At 39.7% G+C, this 13,048-nt stretch overlaps 1 protein-coding gene across 15 annotated transcripts in view; it reads left to right on the top strand.

Moving 5' to 3' along the window:
• CELF1 (CUGBP Elav-like family member 1) overlaps window positions 1-13,048 on the top strand; it is a 75,155-nt gene that overhangs the window by 49,934 nt on the left and 12,173 nt on the right. For 12 of the 15 annotated variants that reach the window (XM_047824138.1, XM_047824144.1, XM_047824139.1 and 9 more), the window contains 7 exons: window positions 2,882-3,069; window positions 5,032-5,114; window positions 5,491-5,539; window positions 9,029-9,163; window positions 9,700-9,779; window positions 10,101-10,262; window positions 12,739-12,814. In XM_047824138.1, coding sequence (XP_047680094.1) covers window positions 2,882-3,069; window positions 5,032-5,114; window positions 5,491-5,539; window positions 9,029-9,163; window positions 9,700-9,779; window positions 10,101-10,262; window positions 12,739-12,814 — 773 coding nt within the window. The remainder of the gene's footprint in view (window positions 1-2,881; window positions 3,070-5,031; window positions 5,115-5,490; window positions 5,540-9,028; window positions 9,164-9,699; window positions 9,780-10,100; window positions 10,263-12,738; window positions 12,815-13,048) is intronic. The other 3 variants (XM_047824135.1, XM_047824133.1, XM_047824134.1) reach the window with 3 other exon arrangements.

The raw sequence follows: 13,048 nt of genomic DNA, 5'->3' as shown, positions 1-13,048 counted from the left end.
TGGGATTCTTTCTTTCCTCTCTGCCCCTTCCCTGCTTGCTGTCTCTCTACAAATGGGGGTCTGGGGGAGGGAGTTTCTAAAGGGTTAAATTTGCAGATTTTCCCTGGTCCTTGGCACTTTGAATAGCACTGGTCCAGAAGATTCTTCTGGCTAATGAATTGGTATATACAGAGGGAAAGGGTGGTTCATGGAGTAGGTGGATGTGAAGAAATGGAGAAGGATTTGGAGAGTAAAGAGAGAAAGGGAGAGTATTCATCTAGAATGCTGAGTCTCCACTGAACTTTTAAATAAACCGTAATTCATATATGTTGATTATTGATGATTCTTTTGCACTAAACAGTGATGTAGAAAATTTAGAAATGGCACACAAATACAGAAGGAACGGACAGAGTGTTTGCCTCCAATATAATTACAAATCAGTAAACCCCTGCCTCTTTTCAAAAGTAGTGTCAACATTCTTATCAAAACATATTCTGAGCACCATTTGGGGGTTCTGTGTTAACCCTTTAACCCTCCCTAGGATGGAAATATTAAAGACCAGCAACATTTTAATAAAATGATATTAAAACTGGTAATTAAACTTGTTAGATGCAGGTTGTTGGGAGCGACAGCCATTGTTTGTTAGTCATAGGGTTTTGTTTTTTTTTTTGTTTTTGTTTTTTTTTTAATCATAGCGTGGTTTGTTAGAACATTGGGATTACCTTCTAAAAGCAACTACGTTTCATCTATATAAATATATATATAAATGTTTATCTTTGAGAGAGAGTGTGAGCTAGGGGGAGAGGAAGATAAAGAATCTAAAGCTGGCTCCAGGCTCTGAGCTGTCGGCACAGAGCCAGACATGGGGCTCGAACCCATGAACTGCAAGATCATGACCTGAGCCAAAGTCAGATGCTTAACCGACTGAGCCCCATTATATTTTTACAACAACCTGAATTTAGTAATTCAAAACTAAAGGAAAACCAATAAAATAATGCATTTCAAAACACTTGGGGTAGATTGATCTGGTGACAAATAATCACAGGAGATAACAGCTGCTCTTTGTGAGCCCTCTTTGTGCACAGTGTTCATTTTTATCAGGATTAGTTGCTTAAATTAAAGGGGGAATTGTTGAGAACAAGAAATTCCTCCCATCCCACACATCTGAGGACTTACTTTGAACCAGGTGCTATGCCAGGTGTGACTGTAAGAATGAATAGCAAACAAAACAGTTTCTGCCTTCAAGGAACTCTCAGTCTAATTGGGAGAGCTAGATATAGGCAGATTATGCTAAAAGGTGGTAAATACTATAATGAAGGGGGAAATTTAGTACTGTTTGAGTCCTGACGAAACAGACTAAATTTACCTGAAAGAACAAGGGGAAACCTTTCCAGACATAGTAGCAAGAGTTGGTCTATATGCCATTTGCCTTACAGCTTTTGATATTTAGTACTAGATTCAGCCAAGGCAATATGTAAATAGTTCCTGTGGGTGTTCAGTTAAAAGTAGGAATTAAAATACAGAGGTTAAACCACCTTCATAGATCGAGCATTCTCAAGTATCTTCAAATATTGTTCAGAAGATAGCACTGGTAGAAAAACTGTTGTTTTTCCTTTAAAGGAAACTAGTGTTTTATTTAGGGTTGATATTAGGACGTGGCAAATTTGTTGTTTTTTTTAAACATTTATTTATTATTGAGAGACAGAGAGAGACAGAGCATGAGTAAGGGAGGGGCCAAGAGACAGGGGGACACAGAATCGGAAGCAGGCTCCAGGCTCTGAGCTGTCAGCACAGAGCCAGTCGCGGGGCTCGAACTCATAAACTGAGAGATCATGACCTGAGCTGAAGTCGGACGCTTAACCGATGGAACCACCCAGGCGCCCCGAGGACGTGGCAAATTTGAATATGATGAAGTGATTTCTGTATTAAGCATGCACTAACAGAAAAGTTAGCCATGCTGGCTGTTTGGAACTTAAGGTGTTAATGGTTGTGATAAATGCTAAGATACAGTCTTGAGCTACAGTGGTAGGAGGAGGACTTTGATTCATTCTGAGTGGAAACATTTGTGGTCCAGGAATCCCTCTAGGTTCTTGGCAGTGGGAGGGTTAAAATGAAGGTATTAAAGCAGGAGTGTTACAAGTTTGATGTGATAGGATTGCGAGAGTTTGTGGATGTTGTAATGGTTTACTTGGTAAGGGAATTAACTGGTACAGTCTTAGAGAACTAGTAGTAAGTTGGATAACTCAGAAACAAAAAACCCTAGGATGGTGTTGTCATTGTCTATATAACAATCATTTGTGAAAGTTTAAAAGGCGAAGCTTTGTTTTGGTCTTGGAAGCATGACTTAAGAGCACTGGGTCGAGGACTGAGACAGCAACATTCAAAGGCTGACATTCTTTCTGTTCTGTTCTTAGCTTAGGCCTTGGAAATCAAGTGCTTTGTTCTAACATCTGCTGAAAAAAGATTTGTCACCTGTCATTGTATACGTGGGGAGTCCTGCATCTTACCCACTAATCAACAGTCCATTGTGATTTTTATGCACATTTTTAAGAGTTTTGTTAACTGTGTTTCAAAACCACTAAAACTTGCTTTAGGAAGTTTGCCTCTTAGGTTCTTACAAGAATTCTCAGGCTAGACAAGGATTGAGTGACATTTGATTACTTAGTTCAAACCCAGAATGCCCTAATCAGAATGGTGACTTCAGTTTGGGATCTAATGGAAAGCATGGCCATGGCTAAGGGGAAGACCAGAGAACTCTGGTAAATTGAATGACTATAGTGAAAAGAAGTAGAATTCTTTCTCCCGACTTTTTTAGGAAGTAGTTGAGATCTCTAAAGAAAAGAAACATCTCCCTGGAAAGCACCATGAATGCATAATAGAAGCTATATTTTGTTTTATGCAGCTCAAAGAAAATGAACGGCACCCTGGACCACCCAGACCAACCGGATCTTGATGCTATCAAGATGTTTGTGGGCCAGGTTCCAAGAACCTGGTCTGAGAAGGACTTGAGGGAACTCTTTGAACAGTATGGTGCTGTCTATGAAATCAATGTCCTAAGGGATAGGAGCCAAAACCCTCCTCAGAGCAAAGGTAAGGGCTTTGGGTTGGTGTTTTGTTTGTTGTTGTTGTTTATTCTAATTTTATTTATTTTGAGAGAGAGAGCATGTGCAGGGGAAGGGCAGAGAGAGAAAGAATCCCAAGCAGGCTGCATGCTGTCGGTTCAGAGTCTGACGCAGGGCTTGATCCCACAAACTGTGAGATCATGACCTGAGCCGAAATCAAGAGTCAGATGCTTAACTGATCGAGCCACCCAGGCACCCCAGGACTTGGGATTTTATATCTAATTTCTGTCATGTGCTTGCTGTCTCTCATTGCCGGAATGTTCCTGTGGTCGCATCCAAAGGGGCTTTCCTTTTAGAATAGTTACATCTTCCAGCCCAAACACATTTAATGGCTTAAAAATAAAAAGTTAAGTTGATATCATGAGGATAACTTGTAAATTGGATCGTAGATGGTCCTTTGTGAGAGCTCTAAATTTAAGAGACAAACTCATGTGAGAGTCTATCTCTGTCTCACTCTCTCTCTTTTAATGTTTATTTTTGAGAGAGAGAGAGAGAGAGAGCAGGGGAGGGGCAGAGAGGGAGACAGGACCTGAAGTAGGCTTTGCATTGTCAGTGCAGAGCCCAATGTGGGGTTCGAATTCAATGAACTGCTAGATCGTGACCTGAGCCGAAGTCAGGTGCTTAGCCAGCTGAGCCACCCAGGCGCCCCTCTCTTTTTTTAAATGTGAATGTCTCTTGATCTTAGGGATGCAATGGCAAAAATAAAGTTGAAGTAAACTAACTACATAAGGTTTTCTTTGGTGTTTTGGCTAGAATAAGCTGAAAGGAAGGCACTATCTACACTGTACCTATGAATTTCTGTTAGTGTTTGCAGAGTCTTCATAGGAAGGCTTAGCAACCAGGAAGGACCTGTTTTTAGGTAACCTGTTTGTTGTAGCCTACAAATGAATGGAAGAAAGACTGCATTGCTTCCAGAAATACCTAGCAGAGTAGAAGCTTTATGGGAGCAATGGTAGAAGAGGCACTAGCTTTGCCCTATACATGCACATACAATATTCTTTTCCAAATGACCGATGTTAGAATAATTTTCTGTGGAAGCTGTTCTACAGTGCAGATGTGAGCAAGCAGGATTGTTAGGTTTGAAGCCAGCTTAAGAGCAGAGGATCAAGAAGCAGATAAATTATTTTCTCTCTGTGTATAGTTAACCAAAAATATAAAGTATTATAGTTCCTTTATATTAACGACTGGCAGTAGAACATGCAGTACTTTAAAATCTTAATTGCAGGGTGATTTTGAAAGGAATCTATGTGGTGGTATCTCATGGAACGATGAGCCCATATTTATAAGACACACCTCTCCCCTCCTATCCCTAATAAAGATACAAATCACAAAATCTACAAATCTCCTTAGTGTCATGTGCTGTTAGAATCTTAATTATATTTGATGAGGACCAAGGGTCCAAAAAAGGTATTAAGAGTTTCTTGCTCTTTAGTCATTTTATAATTTAATAAATGGTTATTATGTTTGATGTGTATGGTAGAAATTGACTATAAGGATTGATTTATTCTGAGAAAGAATGAGTTCCTGGTAGACTACAAGCTGTGAGTGCAAGGCCCCTTTTTTATTTGTTCTGAGTGTCTTGCCCAGCACACTCCCCGGTGCTCCAGGTAGGGTACGTCAAATGGCATGGTACTGTGACCTTTGCAAGGGAAGTTATCTTTCCCAGAGAAGTTTATAGGAGCAGCTTAAGAATTTTAGTAGAACTAGAAGACTATAACAATATAGAAAATGAATAGAAAGTAGTGTAGGGTGTTTTTCTGCTTCTTTCCCTCCCCCCCCCCCCCTTTCTCTCTTTGCGGGGAGGGATGCTAATTTTAATATACCCAGTCTTCTCTTTGAAGTTCCAGTATGTCTGTGGAGGAGGGAGTACTCTAGGAATTACCTGCTTTCAAAGGACTGGTTTGATTTTGTGAAATCTTGTTTATTGCAGGGTGCTGTTTTGTTACATTTTACACCCGTAAAGCTGCATTAGAGGCGCAGAATGCTCTTCACAACATGAAGGTCCTACCAGGGGTAAGAAAGCTCCTACTAGGAAGTGGAACTGTGGTGGTTTTAACACATGGAACATACTTATAGGTGTCAGGCCCACACTGAAAGCCATCTTGGGGAAAAAGTAACTGCCACAGAAATTGATGTAAAGGAGGACATAAAGGGAATATTTCAAAGAACATAGGCTGAAGGTCATGTAGTTCTCTCTTAACCAGAAGAATTTTAACCTCTTGATTCATACTCTATTTTGATACTTTGGGAAAAAATTATCTTGAGGCAGACGTGAGTATAGAGAGAACTCTTAAGGCTCTGGTTTTGGTATTTCCTTTAGAGTCCTCACTTATCTTTCTGAATGCCTTCAGTGTGTACAGTGATAGTATCTGTGTGTTTTCCTTTTTAGATGCATCATCCTATACAGATGAAACCTGCCGACAGTGAGAAGAACAATGGTAAGCAAGTGTGTAAAAGCCTTCTCCTTAGAAGGTTTCTGCCAGTTTAGTGTTCATTCTGATGGTATCTGGTTGTGTTTGCTTTAAGTAATCTTTTTATTATTATTATTATTTTTATTATTTTTATTATTATTATTGAAGTCTAAGTGACATAAAACATTCGTTTCAGGTGTGCAACATAATGATTCAGTATTTGTATATATTAAAATGATCACCCATAGTAAGTCTAGTTAGTATCTGTCACCAGACATAGTAACAAAAAAAGTTTTGATGTGAGAATACAAGCTGGTGCAGCCACTCTGGAAAACAGTATGGAGCTTCCTCAAAAAACTAAAACTAGAACTACCCTACGACCCAGCAATTGCACTACTAGGTATTTATCCAAGGGATACAGGTATGCTGTTTCAAAGGGGCACATGCACCCCCATGTTTATAGCAGCATTATCAATAATAGTCTAAGTATGGAAAGAGCCCAAATGTCCATCAATGGATGCGGTGTATATATATATGTATGTATATATATATATGTGTGTATATATATATAACCAAGGCACCACAGGACTTGGGATTTTATATCTAATTTCTGTCATGTGCTTGTTGTACATAGACACACACACACACACACACAAACATACAGTGGAGTATTCCTTGGCAATCAAAAAGAATGAAATATTGGCCATTTGCAACTACGTGGATGGAACTGGAGGGTATTATGCTAAGTGAAATTAGAGAAAGACAAATATATGACTTCACTCATATGAGGACTTTAAGAGACAAGACAGATGAACATAAGGGAAGGGAAGCAAAAATAATATAAAAACGGGGAGGGGGACAAAACATAAGATACTCTTAAATATGGAGAACAAACAGAGGGTTGCTGGAGGGGTTGTGGGAGGGGGGATGGGCTAAATGGGTAAGGGGCACTAAGGAATCTACTGAAATCATTGTTGCACTATATGCTAACTAATTTGGATGTAAATTAAAAAAAAGAAAATTAAAAAAGTTTTGATGAGAATTTTTAAGGTCTGCTTTCTAAGCAGCTTTCAAATGTGCATTACATTACTATTAACTGTAGTCACCAGGCTAAATTATTTTATAATGGGAAGTTTGTACCTTTTGATCCTTTAAAACATTTTTTCAAGTCTTGTTATTTATTTTTGAGAGAGAGAGAAAAACTGAGCGTGAGGGGGAGGGTCAGAGAGAGAGAAGGAGACACAGAATCTGAAGCAGGCTCCAGGCTGCCTGCTGTCAGCACAGAGCCCAACACTGGGCTTGAACCCATGAACCAGGAGATTGTGACCCGAGCCGAAGTTGGACACTTGACTGACTGAGCCACCCAGGTGCCCCACCTGTGGATCCTTTTAACCTTTTTTGCCCACTCCCTTACGCCCAACCTCCAACCACCAATTTGGTTTCTGTATCTATGAACTTAGGGAGTTTTTTGTTTGTTTTTAAGGTTTTATGTAAGTGAGATCATACAGTATCTTTCTCTGTTTGACTTATTTCACTTAACATAAAGTCTTCAAGGTCCATCCATGCCGCCACAAATGGCAAGATTCCATTCTTTTTTATGGCTGAATAATATCCAGGGTGTGTGTCTGTGTGTGTGTGTGTGTGTGTGTGTGTGTGTGTGTGTGTGTATCCCACATTTTCTTTATCTGCTCATCTGTTGATAGACACTTAGGTTGTTTCCATGTCTTGACTATTGTAAATAATGCTGCAGTGAACATGGGTGTGCAGCTGTTTTTCTTTTTAGGCTTTATTTATTTATTTAAAAAAAAATTTTTTTTAACGTGTATTTTCAGAGCATGAGTGGGGAGGGGCAGAGAGGAGGGAGTCAGATTCTGAAGCAGGTTCCAGGCTCTGAGCTGTCAGCACAGAGCTCGACGCGGGGCTTGAACTCATGAACCTCGAGATCAGGACCTGAGCTGAAGTCGGACGCTTAACCAAGTCACCCAGGTGGCCCATTAGGCTTTATTTTTAAATAATCTCTACACCCATTGTAGGGCTCAAACTCACAATGCCAAGATCAAGAGTCACATGCTCCACCGACTTAGCCAGCCAGGTGCCCGGAGTATGCAGCTTTCTGAGTTTGTGTTTTTGTTTTCTTCAGATAAATACCCAGAAGTGGAATTACTGGCTTATATGGTAGCTCTGTTTTTAAATTTTTGAGGAACCATGTTGGTTTTTACATTGGCTGCAGTCAGTTTACATTCCCACCAGCAATGCACCAAGGGCTCTCTTTTTCACATCCTCACCAACTCGTTATTTCTTGTCTTTTTGATTATAGCCATTCTAACAAGTGGGAGGGGATACTTCATTGTTGCTTTGATTGGCATTTTCTTGATGATTGGTGATGTTGAGCATCTTTTCATGTACCTGATGGCCATTTGCTGCATGTCTTGTTTGGAAAAATACCTGTTCAGATCCTCTGCCCATTTTTTTTAACTGGGTGCTGTGTTTTGTTTTTCCTGAGTTGTAGGTGTTATTTATATATTGGATATTAACCCTTTATCAGATACATGATTTGCAAATATTTCTCACATTCAGTAGGTTGCCTTTGCATTTTGTTGATGATTTTCTTTGCTCTGTAGAAGCTTTTTAGTTTGATGTAGTCCCACTTGTTTATTTCTGTTTTTGTTGCCTTTGTTTTGGGAGTCAGATCCAAAAAATCATCTTTAAGTTTGGTTTTATGGAGCTTACTGCCTATGTTTTCTTCTCGGAGTTTTATGGTTTCAGGTCATACGTTTAAGTCTAATCCACTTTGAGTTAATTTTTGTGTATGGTGTAAGATTGTAGTCCATTGCACTAAGTAATCTGTCATCTAAATTGTCTGGGTTTTTTTTTCTTTAAAATAAATATGGTAAATAAATGAGATGGAGAGAGTTGATACGTAAATAGTACAAGAACATTTTAGAGTAAACTGGAATGTCTCTGATGAATATAATTTCCTACGACAAGAGTGGGGGAAGGGGAGATGGACAAGTAGGAAGGAGAACTTAGTCCTCAAGAGAATAATCAGAAAAGGAAAGTGGACATTTACACTCACCAAAAGGTGTGTTCTGTTTCTCTTGTCATATCAATTAAATGTGAAAAACTTGTCCTTCTTTGGTGTAGTAGAACTGCTAGTAAGAGCAAACATCACTAAGTGCTAGGCAAGATGCTGAGTGCTTTGCATTTAATACCTACAGCTACCTTTAAGAGAAACACGGTTAGCCCTGTTAATCAGAAGTGACAGGCACAGAATGGTTAAGTAACTTTCACAGGATCGCAAATTACTGTATTTTATCTAAATGTTTCCAATTTAAAGGTTCAGTTGATTATAAGATGAGTTGCTAAATGATGAAAAAATGTGTATCTTAGAATCCAAGTAATATGATATAAAGGCATAGAGCCAGGATCCAAACATAGATGGTCTGACTCCAGGGTCTGTGCCATACTACCTCTTGTAGTAATGATGTTCAAGCCTTTTGTGTTTTACTCTCTTAGCAGTGGAAGACAGGAAGCTGTTTATTGGTATGATTTCCAAGAAGTGCACTGAAAATGACATCCGAGTCATGTTCTCTTCATTTGGACAGATTGAAGAATGCCGGATATTACGGGGACCTGATGGCCTGAGCCGAGGTGGGTACATTTTTAGCCTTTAAAGATACTGGTCTTAAATTTAGAGTCTCTTTTAGTTAGACCAGTGGAAACCAGGGATCACTAGCTAACATGACCCTGTGATGATGGAGTGGCTGGGCTTGATATTGTAAATGTAGGTTCCGTCTACCAACTGATTCCTTTAGAATTGTCCCATCCCCCTAAGGAGTCTGCATTCTGCACTTCAGTGTCATGTATTAAAATTTTCTCTTTTTGTGCTTGGACAGGTCCTTAATGGAAACACTTTCTTATCCAGAGGAACTAGAGGATTAGGATTTCTCTCCTTTATCCCTTTATCAAGCACTTTCTTTCTTGTTGTACTTCCCTACTTTTTCACTGAAGCACTAGTCACTGTTACAATGTATCTGTCTCCTTTACTAGATCTCTAACCCCTGAAGGCAGGAACCATGACTGTTATTGCTAGCATAGTACTTGGCACATAGTAGGTGCTCAGTAAATGTCAATCGGATATTTGATAAGCAAATGAATGAATGAGTTATTGACACTTCTCTTACCAGGTTGTGCATTTGTGACTTTTACAACAAGAGCCATGGCACAGACGGCTATCAAGGCAATGCACCAAGCACAGACCATGGAGGTAGGGAACAGATGAATGAAAGGGAAAAGTTCCTTAGCCTGAGAGTGCTAGGACAGTTGGCCATTAAAGTTCTGCAGCATCTGACTGCCCTAAAGGTTAAGCAGGCTAAGCATCTTAAAGTGAAAAAAATGATTGCTTTTTAAAAAATTAACATATTAGAAGTTGCCCTTTTAAATTTGCTTTTTGCCATTTGTGTCTGTCAGGAAGAGAGTCATGTGGCAGTGAATGAAATTAGAATGCATCCTGTGTGTCACTACAAAGGAGGATTTTTCCTTCGTGTAGAAGGAGGACTTTCACCCTTTGGCTTTGGTGTTTTCATAGGGCTGCTCATCTCCCATGGTGGTAAAATTTGCTGATACGCAGAAGGACAAAGAACAGAAGAGAATGGCCCAGCAGCTCCAGCAGCAGATGCAGCAAATCAGCGCAGCATCTGTGTGGGGAAACCTTGCTGGTCTAAATACTCTTGGACCCCAGTATTTAGCAGTGAGTCTTTGTGGTTTGCTTTCTGCAGACTGTGCAAGCTCCCAGCTGTTTTCTTCTTGTGCCATCCCTAGCTAATAGACACAATGGCATTTACGACTTTAACATATCAAAATTTTACGTAAAACTTTAGGCAATGCAATATTCTTTTAAGTTATGTTAGTGTATCTCTCTGTCTCTCTCTCTCTCTCTCTCGGTCTTATAAACACAACTTTGGTTATAATTTGAGACTTCCATTACTATTAAAGTGAAATCCTGATTTCCTGATACAAAGATTTAGAAATATCTCCAGTGTCCCTGTCACTTCATTTTTTTAAAAAGAAAATCCTAAGAGAATCTTAACTACCAAATATCTCCATATTTCTTTCTCCCAGATGTAGAGAACATAATTAAATGCTTATTGAGTCTTTCCTGAAGAGTATGGTAAATGTTTCTTTCCACTGAGAGAGCAAGATACTGGCACAGACATTATTAAATGAGTATTACAGGTGTATATTTGAGTTCCCTACATTATAGATGGATAGCCTTTAACTCTTTCCATCTTGTTCTTGAGTTTGACTTACGTAGTCCAAAGGCTCTAATTTGGTGTTTAGATTTACTAGATCTACAAATATGTTACAGGGGATTATCACTGCTTTAAAATCTTAAAAGAATAGCAGTACGAAATACTTAAAACTATCTCATCTGTGAAGCTGTCAATGAAGGAAAATCAGTGGTGAAACCAATAGATTCGTATGGATAGTCCCAAAAATATACACATAAGAATAATTACATACTTTTACTCTAAAAGTATGTAATTTAAACATTTAAATTTTAAAACATCCTTTAAAACATTGTCCTATACAGAAACAAGAAAGGCAATGATTTCTGTCTCCCAGTATTGAGTTTTGGCTAATTTGCTGCCTCCTGGTCTTCATATTTCTAAAATGTTAGAAGAAATCCCAGTTTTCCAGCTAGTATTTCTCTGAAGTCAAAAAGTATAGATGGTTGGTATATCTCATCAGATTAAGTTGTTTCTTAGTACTAGAACATTGCTTGTAAGTTCAGGAAATTCAGAGAGATTTTATTTTAGTCTTCTGCCAAAATGATAATGCGTTAAAAATGATCTCCATTATGTGCATTCGCCTTTCTTAGAGAGTTTTGGAGCTCTTTTTTAGGGTAGAGTCTCCTTTTTATTGCCATCACCACATCCAGCAGCACATGATGGTATTTGTTGAGAGCTGCGGTCTTTTTGTTTCCGTTAGACATGATCCCTGCCCTCAGAACTGTTCTCATTTAGGGAGGAAACGAAGGTGCCAAGTATAGAATGCACAGCCCATCAGTTGGGGTTGAGCACATTGCCCAGGGTATTTAAGAAGACAAAAATGAGGACATGTGGTATATAAATGATAGTACATTAATATTAATTATGAGGTTCTTTCTGGAATAGGTGGACTTGAACCTCTAGTCTGTTTAGACTAGAGCAGTGGTTCTTAATCTTTGTGGGGTTTGGACTCCATTGAGAAGCTGATAAAAATTGTGTGTATATACATTTTCTCATTCTATATCTGGAGGTTTGAGAACCTAAAACCTATATGGACTTAAAGGGATTCATGATGACTGAGGAACCAGATCGGGTGTTCATGGAAATGGGCAACAGGTTGAATAAAGGATTCAGAAACGAGGATACCAGTTGTACATGAGGAAAAGTGATTGGCTTTGAATGGAGCAAAGGTTTTCAGCCGGTTTGTTAGTCAAAGGTTGCTGTTTGCAAAGATAGTAAGATCATGGAGATCCATAAGCTCATGAACAACCTCTTGTTGTATTTGTTAGGGGGCAGCAATTGAAAGAATATACGCTGAACTGATCATGATCAGTCCGTTCGTCAGTCATTTGGTCATCCGTAACAGTGAAGACCAGTTTGTGGGGGAGGAGATAAACGGGGCCGTATGGATATATAGCATCAAAAGATTGGTCTTTTCATGTTCCGTTGTCGCCACTAAAGAATGACTCCAAGAAATACCCTGAAATGGTTTAGATTTGATATTTAAAATAATAGTAGTGTGAAGTAGAAATTGAGTGCCTAGGTGGGAACAATCTGCAAAATAAGATGTGTGCGGAGTGAACTAAGAACTTGGGAGTGAGGAACTAGGCGTGGCAGTCCTCCATCTGCAGACTCTCATTGCAGTGGATTGCATAGCTGAGCTTGGTTCTCTGCTCGACTTCTGTCCTCTGCTGTGCTGCCTTTCTGTTGCCCAGGGACTTGAGCTTGGTCAGTACTCAGTGACTGTAAATGTCTTCTGGGCCAGGGCTTTAGCTGTGTCGTATTGTCCTGTGCTGTCATAAGCCTCATGTTTCTGTTGTGTTGGCTTGGGTTCTTGTCTTCAACTCTTCTCTCTGGGGGCCTCTGCACTCTCGCTTTGCTGTGCTGTAGAGTTATCCCAGATGCAGAACCAGCCCTCACTCTCACTCTTGTTCTGTTTTTTGGTGTAATGTCTAGCTTTATTTGCAGCTCCTTCAGCAGACTGCCTCCTCTGGGAACCTCAACACCCTGAGCAGCCTCCACCCAATGGGAGGTAAGTGTTACGCTGCTGTGGAGGAGCAGCAGCCACCAGGCCACCAGACCCAGCTAACAACAGTCTGAGAGTTTTGCACCGTTTGTACAGAAAACAAATGTTTTCCCACTCATTACATAAACCCAACGCAAGATGCACATCCCAGAACTCAACCGCCTTGTCTCTAGAAGGTGGCTCTGTTAGTTGCTGATGCAAGATTGCTTTGGGGTTGTCTGATACTCCCACCCCTTTAAG

This window comes from Prionailurus viverrinus, chromosome D1 (assembly GCF_022837055.1).
Source record: "Prionailurus viverrinus isolate Anna chromosome D1, UM_Priviv_1.0, whole genome shotgun sequence".
In the NCBI taxonomy this organism is placed as follows: Eukaryota; Metazoa; Chordata; class Mammalia; order Carnivora; family Felidae; genus Prionailurus; species Prionailurus viverrinus.
This window is presented reverse-complemented; position numbering and strand designations above follow the sequence as displayed.